We start from the raw sequence: 19,750 nt of genomic DNA, 5'->3' as shown, positions 1-19,750 counted from the left end.
TATGTGACAGATACAGCTTTGTGAGGCATAAGGTAAGAACAGTTGCTCACAAGGAATGAGAAACACTGATGTCAGTTGTCAGCTTTTGTTGTTCCCACCCACAGCTTGGTACAACTCCAGGGTGTTTGCTGATATGATGTTTATCAAGCACCAGCATCAAGGAATTCAAATTATTGAGAGGAAAGTAAAAAACTGAGTAAATAAATAATCAGTGAGAGGAGGAGGAGCTCCCTCTGATGTAATCACCAGGTCCATTCTTCACAGGTTCCAGGAAGGATTTGTAGGAGCACACTAAGTTTTATAGAAGTCAAAACTCTGAAGTCCAGTCACATTATTGTCCACATCCTGCCTTTTTTTTTTCTCTCCTACATAAAAGCAAATTTTAGTCACCATCCTGTCAACAAAATGATGGGAATTATTGTCCACATCCTGCTTTTTTTTTTTTTTTAATCTCTCCTACATAAAGGCACATTTTAGTCACCATCCTGTCAACACAGTGATGGGGACTGTGCTGAATTTAACAATTTCATGTAGGAGCATGTCACACATGATCTCACGTGCGAATCCAGGGTTCATACAGCCCATACAAAAACAGAAGGGAGGCAAACTCTCCTACTGTGTTTTGATTATGAATGGTGTCTCACTGTCCACAAAGACCTCCAGGTCACTCTTCCACTGTTCTACTTCTCCAAACTACCCTTGATGAGAATATTACATCAAAAAGGAGCCGTGATGTTTCTGGGAAGACCAACCTGGATGCAAACCCCTTGGAGCCCTCTGCCAGCTCTTCAGCTCTGCTGTGCCCTCCCAAGCCACCCAGGGAGAAGGGGCTGAGGGTCAGGCATCACTTACCATCACCTTGTGCCTCCCAATGAGGTTTGGGGACTCACAGAGGAGCTGCACATCTGACACTGTCACTGCACAGGGCTTCTCCCCCACCAGCACGGTGTAGTTCAGCCTGGCATTGCCTCCTGCCACCGGTGGGATCAGATTCCTGCCCTGCACAGGAAGGAACATCACACCCCAAAATAACCAAATAAACATCAGGAAAGAGCTTTCTTTCCCCCTCTGGTTCATTCCTGGGATACAAGTGTTGATATTGCATTTGATAGGATCACTGACACTGCTCCAGGCCAGGTTGGATGGATGGGGCTTGGACCAGCCTGGTCTAGTGGAAAGTGTCCCTGCCCATGGCAGGGGGTTGGAATGAGATGGTCTTTAGGTTCCCTTCCAAGCTAAATATGATTCTATTATGACATTTGTAGTTTGCCATTTGCTCACACAGAGAGGAAAAGCCAATTTAGAAACTCATGCAGAGAGCAGCATGAGTGGTCACAGACTCAAAGCAGTCACAAAGGCCTGTCCTGCTCCTCCCTCTCTGCAGCTGAGTGGGAAATGTTCCATAAGTCCTGCACAACACAGCCCTCACTAAACATAGGCAGGCAAGCAAGTCAGACCCCTTTCCAAACATGCAAAAAGCATCAGCAGGTGAAATAACTTTGCATGTTCACCGTGTAAAAATAGTGATACAGAAATGCTGCATCATAAAATTCCTTCTGTGTATTGCTGTGAAGTTTACAGAAATGGCAAGGGACTGGTTTGGGTTGAAACAGGGGTGAGAGGAAGGTCTTGAATGAACAAGTGAAACAGAGTTGGGTATTTCACTGTCAGCCACATTGCAAGGGTAGATGTTCTCTGGTGAACAGCCGTGGGTACAAATTCAGGCTGCACACAGGAGTTTATAATTTTTAGTTATGGATGTGGGCAGTGTTTGGTGTTTGCTGATGGTGACTCTGACATGGTTCCATAAGGGGCAAGGAATGGAAGAAATTTTTGGGGTGCAACAGGATGTTTTATGGGGTGCTGGCAGGCACAGAGAGGCAAGAGACAGAATTTCAGTCCAGTTCTTGGTCCCCATCTCACCTTCAGGATGATGGGACTTCCAGGCTTCAGCTCCAGGATCCCTGAGGGATTGAAAACCTCGAAGATAGGGTTGGGGTAGTAGGTGAAGTTGGTTTTGTTGAGGATCAGCAGGGATTGCACATTGTCAAGGATGAAGCCAAACTCCTCCGGGCGCTCGGCGAGATCAGACTGGTGATTGGGGTCCACAGCCAGAGCTGGGGCCTGGCAGGTCATCTCTGTGCTGTTCTGCACCTCACAGTTCTGAGGAAGAGACCCAAAACAAGGAATGTTTATGGGAAATAGAGACCCTGGCAGGTCATCTCTGTGCTGTTCTGCACCTCCCAGTTCTGCGGAAGAGACCCAAAACAAGGAGTGTTTGTGGAAATAGGGACCCTGGCAGATCATCTCTGTTCTGCACCTCACACTTCTGAGGAAAGAGACCCAAAGCAAGGAGTGTTTATGGGAAATGTCCCCATCCTTCCTGGTGGGCAGATGGCTCTCAGGGAAAGGGAGGAGCAGACTCCCATGCGTTATTGTTATTCCCCATCACACAATCAAGGCTGGGCAGGGGTTAGGAAAGCCTTGCTGGGGCAGGTGTGTGGAGCAGTTTGCACTTCAGCAGGGCCTCCTGTGCCTCTTGAGAGAGCTCAGCCTCTGTTGCCAGCATCAGCATCCTTCCCTGACTTAGTTTCCTTCTGGAAGTAGAAGTTTCTTCCCTCATTTTTTGCACAGCACAGATTAGTCATAACCTCACTACCACCTTGCAATTAGGTCTCACACTCTGGTTGTTTTTGCAAAAGTGTTTGTGCAGTGCATGCTCAGTTGTGCTCAGGATTCCAGCTTGGATATCAGCATCAGCATCCTTCCCTGACTTAGTTTCCTTCTGGAAGTAGAAGTTTCTTCCCTCATTTTTTGCACAGCACAGATTAGTCATAACCTCACTACCACCTTGCAATTAGGTCTCACACTCTGGTTGTTTTTGCAAAAGTGTTTGTGCAGTGCATGCTCAGTTGTGCTCAGGATTCCAGCTTGGATATCAGATTACCTGAAATGAATCCCAGCAAGCTGAAGAAGTAAAGACAAAGGTGAAGGTCTCAGAAGACCCTGAAGTTTGGTTTCAGCCCTGCCAAAAACCTTCTTTTTTTGTGTGTGTCCTTCAGGGATGGGATAATATTTCTGGAAACAAATCATGCCCTCTTTTTTGGGCTGCAATAGGAGATTTCAAGCTCCAGAGCTGTCAGCCAGCCCCTGTCCCCACCGTGGCATGTCCCCTCCCCACCTCTGCAGTCATACTCACATTGACATGCTCCTTTCCACCATGCTTTGCCCGGATCTGGGGGTTTTGGATGAGGTCCAGGTGAGTTCCCCACACAGCAATGGGAGTGTTGCCACTGGAGAATAAGAAATGGAATTAAAGAATGAACCCAGATAATGGATCAAAACTCACTACACCAGGAATGGGTGATCTGTGTCCCTAAATGTTGGTTGTAAGGTGTCTGACCATGTCTTGTGGTCCAGTAGAGAGGGAAGGAAGAACAAACCAAATAATTTTTCATTCATTCATAAGGGGAGAAATAAGTGAAGACAAATGCTTGCTGAAACTGCCATGTCAGGCAGCCTCTGGGTATCGATGCAGGGCGACCCCAATGTAGAGAATCATGTGTTCTGACTCCATGACTTCAGAAGGTTGAACAATTGCTTTATTAAGATAGGTTATATTACACTATTAATGTATTAAAGCTATACTAAAGAGATACTATACTAAAAAAATACTAAAAAACAACCCGTTACTGTCTTCAGACAGTCACGACACAGCTTTGGAACAATTGGTCAATTAATCTAAACAACCATCAGCAGAGTCTAAATAACAAATCACTCTTGGTAAACAATCTCCATAACACATTCCACATGTGCCAAACAACAGGAGCAGCAAGTAGAGATAAGAATTTTCTCTTATTCTCTAGGAAAAATGCTGGGCGAGAGAATTACGTCTCCCTCTGTTCAGAGAATGTGAATGCCACATCTGGGTGGTTCTCATTGTCAGGATTCAGCAATCACAAGCCTTGGGGATGAGAAGAACAGTGGAGATTTAACACAAGGTATTTAAAATGGTCCACAGGCTGTATCTCCTATATCACCTCAATCAGTCACAGAATTTAAGATATCCTGAATTGGGACTCACAATCATCTAGTCCAGTTCCTGGCCCTGCACAGACACCCCAACATTCCCCCCTGGGCATCCCTGGGAGTGGTGTCCAAACACTCCTGGCAGCCTTGGGACTGTCACCATTCCCTGGGGAGCTGTTCCAGGGCCCAACCCAAACAGCCCTCACAGACCCAGTCCCATGGAAACAGCTCTTGAGCGTTCTGGGTTGAGGTCTACAGCCCTATATCTAAGCTGCTGTAAAACCTCACCCTGAAAATGGCAATGCCACTTCAGTGAACCCATTGGTGCCACCAGGGAGCCCAGTCCTGCAGCAATTAGAAGAAATTGAGCCAAACTCTTCAGCTTTGGTGTGCATCAGGCACTGGCCTAGATTCCATGTGGTGGCCCAGGTAGATCAGGATCCAACACAAACAGAGATTCCTAGTTTCTGTGTCCCCCTTGCTCCAAGGCCAATTTCCTGAGAAAGCCAGCTCCCACAAGCCACAGCCCACAGGTGTTGGAATTTAGGGTACAGGGAATATTTTTTTTGTTTGTTTCGAGGGGTTTTGTTTTTTAGGGCAATATTGGTTTTAATTTTTGTTTATGGAGAAGGTTTTCAACACTTTAGGATAGATTAGAATGTATAAGTGTGTAAAATAGGTAATAGTGTAGTTTGTTATAGGGTGAAAAATTTAGAGTTTTAGGATTTTAGTATAGAAGTAGATAGGAGATAAGATAAAAGATTTTAAGTGTTTGAAATTTTTTTATAGTGTTAATAGTATAAAGTGATTAGTTGGGAGAAGCAGTAGTGTAGAAGTTATATAAATAGATAAAAGATTAGTTATTAGTAGAAAGGTAGAAATAAAGTACATTTTAAGAGTTAATTAGATAAAACAGCTTTAAAACACTTAAAAACTGTACATCTTGTAACTATTTTTACTGTACTTTCTTGCATACTAAGTCTACTACAAACAACGTACCAAACTTCTGATAAGATAAAAACAAACAACTTCAGACCAAAAAAAGTCTTGTATGTCTCTTAATCCTAACACAGAACTGTTAGAAAGAAGTTTTTCCCCATCAGGGGAGTTTCAAAAGCCCAACAAAAAGCCACCACATGGAGGTATCTGCTGGATTTTCTCACTTTTGTGGGGAGATGTGGCTGGAGCCCTCCTCACTCCCGGCAGTCAGTGTCACCACAAGGAGACAGCTCTCAGAAACACCCTTCTCTCCTTTCCCCTGCCTCTTCCAGCTGCAGCCAGCAACTCTGGGACTTCAGGGAATGCAGGGGAAGGAGCAAGGAAGCTGCAAAGGAACCATTCCCAGGCTTCACAGGGTTGGCTCTGAGCACCACATTAAGGAGAAGGGCTCATCACAGGCAGCTTTGACCATCCCAAATTGAGGCAGTATGGTCGTTGCCCCATGTGAGGAGACATGAATCTTGACTCTATGTTTCAGAAGGCTGATTTATTATATTATTATATATATTATATTAAAATTATACACTAGAACTATACTAAAAAGAATAGAGAGAAAATAATTCATCAGAAGGCTGGAAAAGAAGGAATAGAATCAATAACAAAGGCTTGTGACTCTCAGAGCCCAAGCCAGCTGATTGTGATTGGCCATTAATTGGAAATAGCCAACATGCACCAATCACAGGTGCACCTGTTGGTAAACAATGTCCAGACCACATTCCACAGCCATCAGATAGTTAATTGTTTACATTTCTTTTCTGAGGCTTCTCAGTTAGAATAGGAGAAAAATCCCGGCAAAGGATTTTTCATAAAATATCATGGCTACAAAGCAGCTCTGATCTATCAGGGTGAGCTCTGCTGTTACAGCATGAAGTGGGGCAGAGTGACCCAGGGCTGAAAGGAGAAGAGCTGTCCAAGAAAGCAAAACCTTCACCTGTCAGGGCTTGCACAGCCAGGACAGGAGGAGGAAATGCCATCAGCACACAGCCCCATCTCTGAGGGTTTCCCAGGGCGAGGAGTGCTCTCAGCAGTTTCAGCACCTGCATCTATAACTCCCTTTGGAAACTGTCCAGGATGCAGTTTATTTCCTGCTGGGAAGGGGAGGCCAGGTGGAAATCAATGGGGTTGTGAAAAGAAAGCTCAGAATCCCTTTCCTGCCTCCAGGTAAAGCTGCATGTGCAGGAAAGGTGAGGCACATGCATTATAAATGAGAAAACACCAGAGAATAAACACCCCGGGAGGAAGAAGGCAGCAAATCCCCCCCGTTTCTGACCTTTGTTTTCAGTGTTCATGATTTATCTTCCATTATTAATCAGCTGGGGAGCCAGGAGTGAATGCAAACATGCATAGAAGAGCTGCCAGGTTTGGGTGAGCTCTGCTGCAGCCCCTCCAGTGGCACCCACTCTGATGAACCAAACAGATTCTGGGTTTATCCAGAGAGAGCTGGCACAACCACATCTTGCAGCAGATACTCCTGGGATGCTTCTCTGGGAGGCTCCTCATGGACTTCCACTCAAGGGCTGGACTGGTCCAAGGTTAGGGCAATATTTGACCCTGAGTTTTGCAGAGTGTCTCAAGTTTTTTTCTCTCTGAAATATCAGCTATGATGAAAATTTGCTAATGGGAAATTTTACAGGGCAAACCCACATTTTGTTTTTTTCCATAAGATCTGGATGACTTTTTTTTGAATGCACAAGGGATCCTGATGAAGTCACACATCTTAAAAGAGATCTGTTTTACAGAAAAAAAATATCCTCTCTCCAAAATTCAGCTTCCCTGTAAAGATTCCTGACATCATCCAGAGAAAATTCTTCAAAACCCAGAAGTGTATAAACCAAATTGTTCTTTCTCCACTGTCCTGGATCTTCTGCATTTTGGCTGTGAGCCTTTATATTAATAATAAAAATATAATTTTATTGCTATGAAATGTAATTTAATAATAATATCATTACTAATATAATTAATCTCTGCAGATTCAAACCAGAAGGGATTTTATATCTTTACTTGGCTGAAAGTTCTATGTGTTCCACAAAAATCCAATGTGTGAACACACCTACAGGTATGTGTGTCTATGTAAAGACAAATCCTTTTATTTAATCAACCAAATCTGTGCACACAGTTTTAAACCCACGTGTTAAAAATCCTCTATTTGGGCTGGAATCTGAGCTTGCAGGCTCAGACCACAGGTAATAAACACAGCCACAGCACCTGACCAGAGAGAGGGAAAGAAAAAAGGTAAAGCAGCTTTTTGTTTGATAAAGATTTAAAATCACCCCCAAATCCTCTCTGGCTTGAAAATAAAGGAAATAAAACTGTTTCTTGCCTTGAAAGTCACCAGCCAGTGGTATTTGTGCCTGCATCTGGATGCTCAGCCAGGTGGGAGCAGAGCCTGGAGACCTGCTGCTGCCCAGCAAAATAACAGAGGTGCCAAAAGCCCTCAGAATTTAACAGTTTATTGCCCCAAAAGACCCTGAGTATCATTTTCTGCCTGCAGACTCAGGTAATTGCTGGATGTAACTCAGATCAAACCCAGATCAAAAGTATTAATGGAGCTTCATAAAATTTTATTTACTTGCCAGCCCAGTGTGATGGTTTTTTTTGGCTATGGAAATAAATTAGCAGTAATCTTTTCTTTATTGTTTTGAAAAATAAAGGTTTTAAGCCAGGCCTGGTTCATTCATCCACTGGTTTTGCAAAGCTGGTTTAGTGGCAATCATCTCTCCCTGAGGACAGCTCAGACCCACAGTTATAGCACCTAAAACTGTCCCTGACACCCCAAACCCCTGTGGAAATCCTGGATATTCCATCTTCTCTCTCCAGGGTTGTGCACCTTTGGAGTGACTCAAAAGTGCTTAAGCAGGAAGATGAAATTGGGCAGGTCTGGTTAAAAATGCTCAAGTTGGTGCTTCCTGATTTCAGATGAAGAAAGCAAAGGGGAGAGGTGGTACCCAAAAATGCTCCATCCCTGGAAATGCTCAAATCATCCCTGGAAGTGTTCAAAATCTGCGTGGATGTGTCACTTGGGGACACATTTTGGTGGTGAACATGGCAGTGCTCGGTAAAGAATTGGAGACAATTATCTCAGAGGTCTTCTCCAGCCTTAATAATTCCATGAGTGATGAGACATGTGCAGTCCCTGCCATCCATCCCAGCAGCTACAGACCCCACAAATAATCTAGTACCCCCTAAACAAACACCTCAGCCTTATTTCCATTTTTTCTGGGATTTGGGATGGGAGATTCCATCCATCCAGCCATGGGACACAGAGTCCCTGCACCTCCAGGCTGGGCAAAGCTTTTTACTTCACACCTGAGGCATCTCCTTGGCTGCTCCTTCACCTCTGCCTGGCAGCTTCAGCAGAGAAACCAAGGAGGCTGTGGAGAACTCCTCACCTCCCAGCCACACCTGAGGCCAGAGAGGAAGAGGAGGAGGAAGAGGAAGGTTCCTGTGCTGCAGCTTTCCAGGGGATTTTCAGGAATCCACTCTCCTAGGCTGTCAATCTTGCACCTTTTAAGCAGCACTGAACTCGCTCTATGAGGGAGTAAAGTGATTTTTCATTTCACTGATAACCTGGACTCTGACTGGAAATAAAAGCCCCAAATGGAAAATCCTGACATTAAAGCTTCAAGCCCAATGTGCAAAGACTCAATCCGGCTAAATCAGTAAATTCCCTCACGGTAATTAAAGGCACTAATTGATTTGTGAAAACATCTTTGGGATGGGAGCTGAAATGGGGGGATTTACAATCCCTGCTCCTAATCCCCAGGGGCTCCAATCAGTCCAGTTTGACAGGGAAGCAGAGAGCTGCCATGGATGAATGAGGGGAGACTAAGATTTCTTATTTTGTATCTTTTCAAGGAAATACCAGTGCATTTAATGACCAATTTCTCCCTTCCTGAGGCCATTTCTCCAGGCTTCTGAGAGTTTGGGTATCACTTTGATGCTTTCCACAACCAGGGCAAGCGCTGCTCTCAGGCACCTTCATGTGAACCCTGTGAATTCACCAAAGCAGCATCAAGGGGCTGAAGAGAAAAATGGATCCCTAACGAGGAGGAAGGCTCTTGGATAGGGCAGGGAGCAGGGCTCCCATTGTGTTTCATCTCAGGACAGAGCCCTGGGGATTTCAGGCACCGTGGCCAAGCAGGCAGTGCTTGGTCCTGAGGCATCAAGTCCATGAAGGCTGTGGAAAATGTGGGAATTTGAAGTCCATGAAGGCTGTGGGTAATATAGGAATTTCAAGTCCATGAAGGCTGTGGGAAAGGTAGGAATTGCAGCTTGCAAACTATGAGAGAATTAAATGGTTCATGGCTTAAATATCGCTAAAATCATGGAAAGGCTTTTGCTCACTGTAGCAAACTGCAAAGAAGCAGCTGCTCATCTGTGACCACCAAAGCCACCCCTCCCCAAATACACCTACAAACAAAATTTGGACTGTGGAGGGAACTTGGGATGAGGTAAATGTGATACTATTGTCCAGTCCTCCCAGGCCCAGGGAGAAGAATGTGATTCTAGAAGAGACACTGGGATGCTGGTGGCTCAAACACTCAGAGGAAGCTGCCATGGGCAAAGCACCCACCCAGGTGCCAGGAGCAAGCTCAGCCCAGCTCAGGCTGCAGCTGGTGTTGGAGCAGATAAGGAAAGAGGTGAAACCTGGGAAATGGGAACTTTGTCCTTATTAAGTGTGATGCCTTGTGAAGGCTGAGCTAGAGCAGAGGCTGGACAAAATTAAAGAATAAAATAGGGGTTTATTCAAAGGATCTCCTCCATGGATGCCCCTTGGGCAGCACCAGAGCCCAGCCAGGGCTGCCCCCAAGATGAACCCAAATGGTCCCAAAATGCACCCAAGATGAACCCAAATGGTCCCAAAATGAACCCAGGATGAACCCAAATGGTCCCAAAATGAACCCAGGATGAACCCAAATGGTCCCAAAATGCACGAGCGCTGCCGGGGTCTCTCCCTGGGCTCAGCTCTGCTCCATGTGCACATTGCAGTTCAGTGTCCAACCCCAGCTGCAGCCCCTGCAGTCCCATCCTGCTTGTTTTTCTCTCTGCAGCCCACGGGGTTTGTGCTCCTGGGCTGGCATTGGGATCATTTGTCCTTGGTGCCCAGCTGGAGCAGGAATTGTTTTGTCTCCCTGCTCTGTGCACAGAGCTCACCATCCCATAATGTGAAGCTCAGACCCACAAACTAAAGCACCACAGAATGTGAAAAATGAAAAATCTAAACCCTGAGACATCAAGTGAGTTCACTGTTCACCTGTGATAATTCCCCTGCCCAGGGCAGTGCTGGGACAATCACACAGAGCTCCTGCAGGTGCTCACTCTGCTGCTGGGCCATGATGGGACATAATGGAGCCAGCTGGGCTGGTGCAAGAGGCAGCTGTGTCGACTTAGAAGGTGTCAAAAAACTTGTGATCCACCACATTCCATCATCCAGGTGTCCCTGCTCCACAGCTTTCCATCATCCAGTGGGAAACTCCCTGCTGGGTGTTCCCACCTGAGTATAAACCCAACAGAGGTTGTGTTCTGGAGATTTGGCTCATAATTTCTTTGGGATGCCCCTTGTCATCTGATGGATCCAGTCTGTGACCATCACTTCAACCAACATCAAAATTGCAATGGCCAAGTTTTGTGGTGCCTATGAGTGGTGCAGTCTTTCCACTCTCATCCTTTCCTTTTCTTTCTTATGCTTTTTCTTATGTGATAATTTTAGGCTTTTGTGTTTTCATATTACTAGAGATAATAACAACCAAAATGGCTGTGTATCTGCTTTCCCCTAAAACCAAATTGTTCTAAAATAAACCTATATATATTTACATATATATATTTACAAACATTGATGATTCAGTGTCACTTCACTCTAATCCACCCTGAGGGATCTATTGGCTCTGGAAAGTTTCTCTGCACAAATTCTTGGTGGACAAAATGCTTGAAAGTCAGTTTCCTACACCCAAGGACCAAAGTTATCAGGGCAGTGCTCCTTTAAAAAACCGTGGGAGTTGGGAGAAGGGTTTTCCTGGGATACTCACCTGAAGATGCTCCACTCAGGCTCTATCCTCAGGATGGTGGGATCCTCTACATATTCATAGTGCAGCTCCTGATGGATCTTGGCCTTGTCCACTCTCACGGACACCTTCACCTTCTCAAAGCCTTCATAGGAGGCCGTGGTGTTGCAGACAATGTGCTTGGTGGATCTCCTGGGCGGAGGAGAAAGTAAATGTGAACCAGGTGCTACCAGCAGCAAAATGGTGCAAAAAAGTACCCGACTATTTATTCTTATGTTCTATAGCCCAAACCTATGCACTGAAGATGTGCAACTCAGTGTGAGCCATTTGTGCTCCTGTAGCAGTCCCTGGGGAAGTGGCATTGCCTTTTCACTGGTTTAAATAAAACCACAAGAGCCCTCATCTCTCAGGACTCAGAGTAAAATCTGAACCCCAAGGGCAGTCCAAACCAGGCCTCTCTCCAGAAGTATTTCTCTGTGATTAAATATTTGATGGATGTTTCCTTCCTGCCTGCAGACATGTGCAGCAGCAGCTCGTAAAAGGGGTGTTTGCACCTCAGCTTTGCAGTCTGGGATCATAAAGTTTACTTTGCGTTAGGACTGTAAGTCTTGTTTAAGTGCAGTTTGCAGCATGTCTGGGACCTCTGGAAGTGCTAATATAGTGGGAAGCATTTTATGATTAAAGAGGATTCTGCATAAACTTTCCTTTTTGGCAGGGCTCAAACCCAGCTCCAGGTCTGCATTCCTTTCAAAATGAATAAAAATCTGGGCACCAAACATTCTCAGACTTCCCAGTCCTGTGATTTGTGATGCAGCCTCACCTTATTCCCCTGAAATGGGGGTGTAAGTCACCTCCAATGACTGCACCCTCCAGGTGCCCTCTAAATTCCTCCAAAAGAGAGTGCCCAATCCCTCCTAAAATTCCCCAGTCTTCAGTGAGCATCTCCAAGCAGCTGTGGCTCCCACTTGGCATTTCAAATCACAGCCTGTGACTTCACCCTGCTGAATTTTGGATGCTGGATCGCTCCACAGTCATGACAGGCTGCTAAAGAGGATCCCCACAGCCAGCAGAGGGAAGGGTATTGCCCCAGGGCAGTGCTCCCAGGTCTCCTGTGAATGAGCTTTTCCTTTGCCAAGGACATATTTAGGAGAAATGTGCCAACTTCATCTTCAGCCCCCATCTCTACTGGCAGCAAAATGTGTTGCTCTGGGTAGTTTGGAGCTGCAGGAGCCCCTGGGAATGGGATTCAGACTCATTCTCACAGGGATCAGGGAACATCCAGCAGGTAACAGTGACATTAAGCCTCTCTGAAGCGCCATTGAGCAGGAGCCAACACAGAGCTGAAATGTTGCAAATCATCCATTTCTTAGCACTACAGAACTATTCTGGGATAAAAGGGAGGTGGTTTAGTACTTCAAACTGATGTTGTCAGATTTTCTTTGTCACCTCTACTAAAGCAGGGACATGAAAATGAATCTTTTAAACGACGCACTCCCAGAGCAAGTTGCAGAGCGCAGGACCGTGGAGAATTGTACTGAAATCTGACAAGGGGCCACGGGAAAAAGCACATCAAATACCAGTCAAAACAATGAAATAAATCCTATTTTCCTTCCCCAAAACTTGCCCAGCAAGGCTGTGCATGGTGCAGAATGCACAAGTCCTGCTGCAGCATAGATGTGGCCACGAGCAAAGGAGGCACTTGAGGGACAAGGTGTCAGGGCTGCAGGAGAAGTTTCCTGACTTTAATTGGCATTTAATCTTTCACACTGAGGCATGAGCAGCAGGGAGGGCTCATCTGTACCTGTAGAAGAGGCAGGGTTGTCTCCCAAAGGTCACAATGACATTGCTGCCAGCGTTGAGGTTGTTGCCTGTGATTGTCACCTGGGTGCCACCCGACACTGGTCCTCGCTTCGGCTTCAGGTCAGAGAGGGTCAGAGTCTGTGGAGGCAAAGGGAGGTGTTGGAGACACAGCAGAGGGACCTTCCCTCTCCTGTTAGTGCTGGAGAGAGGGAGGCACCCCCAAGGATTAATCAAGGCTTCTGAAGTTGGCCACTTCTGGCTGATAAAGGAGCCTGGGGTGACACCAGACCTGTCAGAAACCCTCTGCTCGAATGCCAGGTTTGGTGGGATGAGTTCAGATCCAACCCCTGTCTGTTCTCACTCCAAAATGAGATCTGAAATATTCCTACAAAGACAGGTCCATGCCTGGAGCACCTTGGGTCACAACCTCTCATCTCCACTGCTTGTTTGGCACAGCCCAGGGGTCTTTTTGCTGTCACACACCACCAGCTCTGCAGGATAACTCAGGCAGTGAACTGGTTTGGTTGCATCTAAATGGGGAATCTCCGCCTCCAAACAAGTGATGAAAATTGTTTGCTTTTGAGAAGATCACTCAACTTTATTGATTCTCAGAATCACAGGATAGTTTGGGTGGGAAGGGACCTTAAAGATCAGCCAGTCCTACCCCAGCCATGGGCAGGGACACCTTCCACTGTCCCAGGTTGCTCCAAGCCCTGTCCAGCCTGGCCTTGGACATTGCCAGGGATGAGGCACAGCTTCTTTGGCCTCCCCACCCTCAAAGGGAACAATTCCTCCCCAGTATTCCTCTAACCCTGCCCTCTGGCAGGGGGAACCCATTCCCCCTTGGATGGAGGAGAGCTGTGGCTCAGCAGAACATCTGAATTTGCTCTTGCCTCTCCCACAGAGGATCCCAGAATCACTGAGGTTGGGAAAGGCCTCCAAGGTCATTAAGTCCAACCTGTGCCCCATCCCCACCTTGACAGCCAGAACAGAGCACATCCAGCTGTTCTTTGAACAGGTCTAGGGATGGGATTCCATCAGCTCCTGGTTCAATTCCAATGTTCAACAACCCTTTCTATAAAGAAATTCCTCCTGATGTCCAGCCTGGACCTGTCCTGGTGCAAAATGCCCACACATGACCCTAAATCTTTCTCTTATCTGACTTGGATGTTGACACAGCCTTGTGCTGTCCTTCACTGGCACATGGTGGTGGTGCTCCTGTTGAGGAGTTCTCTGAAATGCCACAGCCACAGAAGCAGCACTGCCCACTTGAACACCTTTTCCCTTTTCCTGCTGATTTTCTGAGCCTCTTTTCCCAGCCTAACACAGCGTTGTGTTAATATATCAAAAAGGGGCACAATTCCTTTAGAGGCCCCAAATCTCAAAACTCTTTTTCTTACCTTGCTACCCTCCCTTCTTCCCCAAATCAAGATAAAATACTCTCGCTCTGAAGGCACAGATCACCCTGTTACCACAATGCAGAGAGGAGACATCAATATTCAGGGACAAATTTGGTGTTACAGTTTATTCTTTCATTTGCATTTTAATAGAAAAACTTTCCATTCAGTCCCAAGTGAAAAGCTACTATATGCATTTAAATGAAGATTATTTCTTTCCCCCTCTCTTTAAGAATGATGACACAAGTGCTTGAAGCTCTCAGCTCCTCTGAGCGAGCAGGTACATCACGCAGTCACCTTATTGAGCTTTGGAGACCATTAATCCATGTTTATAAAACCACCTGACACACACCACAGCTCCCACTCTCACACACACAGAGCCACCTCTGTTCCCAGGCCCACCTGGTTTAATCATTTTGAAAAACAGCGGCAAGATTTCCATTTTTCCATTTTGGTCCTATTCTAAATGCAGCTCTTGGAGGAAGGGCAGAACATGAAAACCAGACTTACAGCTCTGTAGAAGGATCTGTTGTCAGAGCTGGGCACTTTCTGTGTTTAAACATGGCTGGTTATCACCTGATGGTTTGCAAGCTGGTTTTATACTTAGAATCATGGAATTTTTGAGGTTGGAAAAGACCCCTAAGATCAGCAAGTCCAGGCATTAACCCAGCACTGGCAAGACCACAACAAAAGCACCTCTCTAAGCACCTTGAACACTTCCAGGGACAATGATTCCACCACTTCCATGGGCAGCCTGTGCCAGTGCTTGGCAACCTTTTAATCAAGAAATTTTTACAAAATCCCCCCTGAGCTGCCCTGGCCCAGCCTGAGGCCGTTCCCTCTCTCCTGTCCCTGTTCCCTGGAGCACAGCCCGACCCCCCCGGCTGTCCCCTCCTGCCAGGGACTTGTGCAGAGCCACAAGGGCCCCCTGAGCCTCCTTTGCTCCAGCTCAGCCCCTGCCCAGCTCCCTCAGCCTCTCCTGGGGCTCCAGACCCTTCCCCAGCTCTGTTCCCTTCCCTGAGGAGCTCAAAACTGGATCCAGGATTTGAGGTGGGGTCTCAGCAGTGTCCAGCACAGTGGGGTGGGCACTGCCCTGGTCCTGCTGGCCATGCTATTCCTGATACAATCCAGGTGCCATTGGCTTCTTGGCCACCTGGACACACCTGGCCTCATGTTCAGCCACTGTCCTTTTCATGTTCAGACCAGGTCCTTTTCCACTGGGCAGCATTCCAGACATTCTCCAAGCCTGGAGTGTGATTTTCTGGGAATATTCTCTACTATTCTCTTTTAATGGGATAAAAACTGCAGGAAGAGCATGGAAATTCAAAGGATGCACTTCAATACTGCTACTTTATATTTTGGGTACCACCTCAAGCTCTGATGGCAACTCCCTTACTGATGGACACCCCCACCAGTACAAATTCCTGCTACCTTGATGGCTGATGCTGGGAGGTGACCTCCCAGCTGGCAGAAGATGGGTTGGGAATGTCCAACCTGGTGCCCAAAGCCCACACAGCAGCACTGCAGCAGTATCTGATTCAAAAATCATAGAGGAACATCTGAGTTAAAGACCCAAAAGACCTTTGTCCCACCCCTGGGTGGGTTCCCTGCCCTCTCCTTGGGGTGGATAAAGCAGCCATGGGCTTCTGAGGATCCTCACAGGCCACAGCCACACCAGGAAGGCTTCTTGGCAAAGCCCTGCTGTGCCTGGAGCCAATCTTACAAATGGGTTTGTGGCTCAGCTTTCAAAGCTGTGATCAACCTCTAATTATTCACAGTGGCCTTCCTGAATATTGCAAAGCACATTCACAGCAAAACTCCAGATTATTCACCATTTCCTCACTGGTGGAAGGTGGTGGAAAATGTGAAGAGAGTCTTGTGGATCAGTGACAGGCTGGAGAGTGATAACGAGGGAAAGAAGACAGGAAATTTTCTGTGTTTTCTAGGATTTTACCTACTTTCCTCAGCTTCCCAACCCTTTCTTTCCTCCAGCATCTCCTGCACACAGGTTTTCCACAGAGAAGCAGCATCAGAGCTGGGTCTAAACTGCCCCCCATGGAGCTTGTCAGGACCTTGGTTCCCATTCCACTCCTCCTGGGAGCACAGGAAGAGCAAGATGTGACTCAAACACAGCTTGTGCACCTGGGTTTCCTTTCTAGAGGTTCCACGGTAGCAGCAAGAGGGGAAAGGATGAAAGGGATGGATGGGAAACGCTCCCCAAAACAAGGATTTTAGGAGCAGACTCAGAAGAAATGTGGAGCAGCCCACAACACCTGCACTGAGACACAATATTTTAATCTAAAGCCAGAATAAAGGTAAACTTTCTTCAGCACCCAAATCGAGAATGTAATATTTCTTTTAATTGAAAGACTGGGGCAATAATCACAGCAAGAAAATGAAGAACTGTAAAAAAATAATCATTTAGATCATAATAAATTTCATTTCAGCTTTGTTTCCCTCTTGGCTTATTGTACTTTCTAATGCAATTTGCAGGTTTTGATCACAGATGAGTTTAAAACAAACGAGCAGTTATTTGAATTTAAAAGTTCTGGTTAGAAAGGTGAAGAAGAAGCATTCTGGCATCTCTAAACTGAGCTACCTCTTTCTTACAACACTGAAATTAAATACTCTGTTGAGTCCAAACCATCATCTCCTCAAATTCTTGCAAGGCAGGGAACGGCTGAACCAATTGGCCAACTTCAACCAAATTTTCCTTCAAACCTCTCAAAAACCAATTTTCCAGAAGATTTGCTATGAGTCAAGAAGTGACATTTATCTGCCAGGTGATGCCCCTCCTTGGTTTTCAAACATCTTTCCCTTCAAGCTGCCACGCACCGCTGCAGGATGCCAAGGCACGTTGAGATTCCCGCAACAGCATCTCTGCCCTCCTGGCAGAAAAATCCGAGGAAGCCAAGAAAACACAGCTCCCACTGTGAAAGCACCGGACACGGGAGAGGGAATATGATGGGCACGCTGAAGAGTGTCTGTATTTTGGGTTGGTTTTTTCTTTTTTTTTTTTTTGTCTAGCAGAGAAAACCCCGGTGGCTTCGTGCTCGTGCCCTGGCAGCCGGGAAGGCGGCAAGCGGAGGGAAAAGCTGTCACAGATGGACACAGATGATCAAAACCAGACAGTAATTCCAGGAGTAGCAAAGGTGACACGCTGAAGTGTAATGTCCTGGAAAGAGCCCTTCTGGCTGCCTGGTAGGGGATTTCTCTCAAGGTGTTTCTGTGCCCCCGCCACCGCAACACCTAAGTGACATCGGGAAATGCAGAGAACAGAGAAATTTCTGTAGCTCGAGGGGGGAATCCAAGACATTTGCATTCATTACAGGTTCCCTTTACCATAAAGAAATGCTCAGGCATGTGAATAATTTCAGAAGAGACCCATTCTCTTGCAAGAGTCGAGAGCTTTTGATGGGAACAAAGGGACCCTCTCATCTCAAACCTGCACAGATCTGAACAGATCAAGGCCAGACAATGCTTGCATGTCCCCAGCAAGGGGCCTTAGAGGAATAATCAGGTCTCTTGGACAAGGAACATCATCAGAAGGGAGGAAAAAAGTGCAGGTTGAGTGTACAACATGTGTTTGCACTTGAACTGAAGCTGAAGCTTGCAGGTGTCTCTTGTTTCATCATGGAGCATCCAAAACCAGCACTAAGCCCCAGTCACATCCTACAGCTCACCAGCAGCCTGAGCTGGATCTGTCCTGATGCCAGTGCTCCTGGTGTGGATGGGATGAATAAACACCTGGGAGAATCCAAGAGGGAGGAGAAAGAAACCCAATCAAGACCATCACACTCACGCTGCTGAAGATCCCGGGGTTGTGATAAGGAGTGACAGCCCCCAAGTTTCTTCTGGACAGCACTGGTGACTCCAGCCAGAGGGGTGTTGCTAGCAGGAGCATCACATCCAAAAAAAATAAGACACTAGGGAAAATTTTCCCTTTTTTAGCTCTTGTTTTTTTCTTTCCTTTACAGCACTTTTAACTATTAATGAGGATTTTCTGTATTAATTTGGACTGCAGCTGCATGGAACTGTAACTGGACTAATAACCTGGACTATTATTAGGTTGTTAAAAATTTAATTAGACCAGCTATTTTTGCTGGGAACAAGATGTTGGAAGGAAATGGAATGAACAATTTGGTGCACCGGAACGGCAGCGAAGAGCTTGGAGCCCCAACGTGGTGAAGGACAATGAACAGAGGGAGCAAAGAGGAGCAAGGCCAAGGAGTTCAGGCCCAAGGAGAACTTTTTTCAGGAACTTACCATGAAGTAGTAGAGCTGAGAGGACCTGGCCATGAACTCTGGCTTGCACTCGGCCACGCAGATTTCCACGAATCCGGCGTGCTGGCTGGGCTTGGCCTCCCCCATCTCACACACGATCCTGAGGGGAAAATACCAACCAGGAGCAGAGTTTGAGAGGTGGTTTGGTGCTGCTGGTAAGATGGAGTTGCAGCTAAGAGTCCACAGTGCTGGGGGATGGACTGAAAATTAATCCACCCTCTTCTGTCCCATCCAGAATCCAATTTGTGGTTTAAGTTATTCTTTAGAAAGTGGTGGCTTCTGGCTGGGACAAGTACTGAGGTGATGTAAATCCATTTAAATACACAGAGAAATGTTGGGTTGAGGTCTGGCTCCATCCCTCTCAGCTCCAGCTTGGCATGGTGGAGGCAGCTCTAAGGTTTAATTATCACTCCTGCATTTAGCAAGAGGCTTTTCAGGATTGCTGCCTTCCAAACTGGAATTGAACACTTTGAGGTGACTGTTTGGTGAAAACCAGGATAATTTCAGGTCATTTGCCATGAGGATCACCTAAATATGCAATCCAAACACATTAATAACCGGATTATTAAATAAATGGATTATCCCGAGCTGTACGTGAGGAATGGCCTCTTCCATCCCTCAATTTCCAGGTCGGAATGGATTCCTTGGAAGGCCCTGCAGGAAGGAATGTCATTGGGTGCGCTGTGGCCTTTGCTCTGCCACACACCCCACTTACTGCTCTGCTGGGATGTACCCTTCCACCAGGGGCTTGCACTCCACGCCGGCCACTTTGACGTGGGACGCGATATCCTGGAATTCCAGCCCCAGGTTCTCCCCACGGATGGTCACTCTGGTCCCTCCCTCACGAGGGCCCGTCACGGGGTTGATCTGGGGAAACAAGCCAAGAGAAAGGAGAATGATCAAAACAGGCACCAGAATCCTCTCCAGTGAAAGAACAGACAACTTCTGGGGATCACTGGGGACACTTACAATTATAAATGCTGAACAAACCTACTTCAGATACTCAGAGAATGCAAAATTCTGCTCCAGATCTCATTTACTCTCTTTTAACTACTTGCAAAACATCCAGAGGTGAGTAGAAGATTTTTTTTGTAGGGATTTGTGGAGCTGCAGCTGAGCTCTGCACTTTGTAGATGTGAGCCATGGAAAGGCAGCAGAGGGACACGGTGGAGAGAAATGGGAGAAAGGACAAGACAAGGACATAAAGGGTTGAACCAGTCAGTTGAAATCCTAAATTCC

The 19,750-nt window shown here is 46.5% G+C and overlaps 1 protein-coding gene across 1 annotated transcript in view; it reads right to left on the bottom strand.

Annotated features, from left to right (window-relative positions):
- The window catches only part of PLXNA4 (plexin A4), a 458,075-nt gene that overhangs the window by 56,283 nt on the left and 382,042 nt on the right, over nucleotides 1-19,750 (bottom strand). Inside the window, exons 13-19 of the mRNA XM_039699488.1 lie at nucleotides 19,227-19,378; nucleotides 18,494-18,611; nucleotides 12,832-12,968; nucleotides 11,055-11,222; nucleotides 3,200-3,293; nucleotides 1,924-2,163; nucleotides 853-999 (exon numbers count right to left, since the gene is read on the bottom strand). Of these exons, the coding sequence (XP_039555422.1) occupies nucleotides 853-999; nucleotides 1,924-2,163; nucleotides 3,200-3,293; nucleotides 11,055-11,222; nucleotides 12,832-12,968; nucleotides 18,494-18,611; nucleotides 19,227-19,378 (1,056 nt within the window). The remainder of the gene's footprint in view (nucleotides 1-852; nucleotides 1,000-1,923; nucleotides 2,164-3,199; nucleotides 3,294-11,054; nucleotides 11,223-12,831; nucleotides 12,969-18,493; nucleotides 18,612-19,226; nucleotides 19,379-19,750) is intronic.

Source organism: Passer montanus, unplaced genomic scaffold (genome assembly GCF_014805655.1).
Source record: "Passer montanus isolate IOZ18808 unplaced genomic scaffold, ASM1480565v1 scaffold135, whole genome shotgun sequence".
In the NCBI taxonomy this organism is placed as follows: domain Eukaryota; kingdom Metazoa; phylum Chordata; class Aves; order Passeriformes; family Passeridae; genus Passer; species Passer montanus.
Note: the sequence above shows the minus strand (reverse complement) of the source record. Positions and strands in the feature narration are given on the sequence as shown.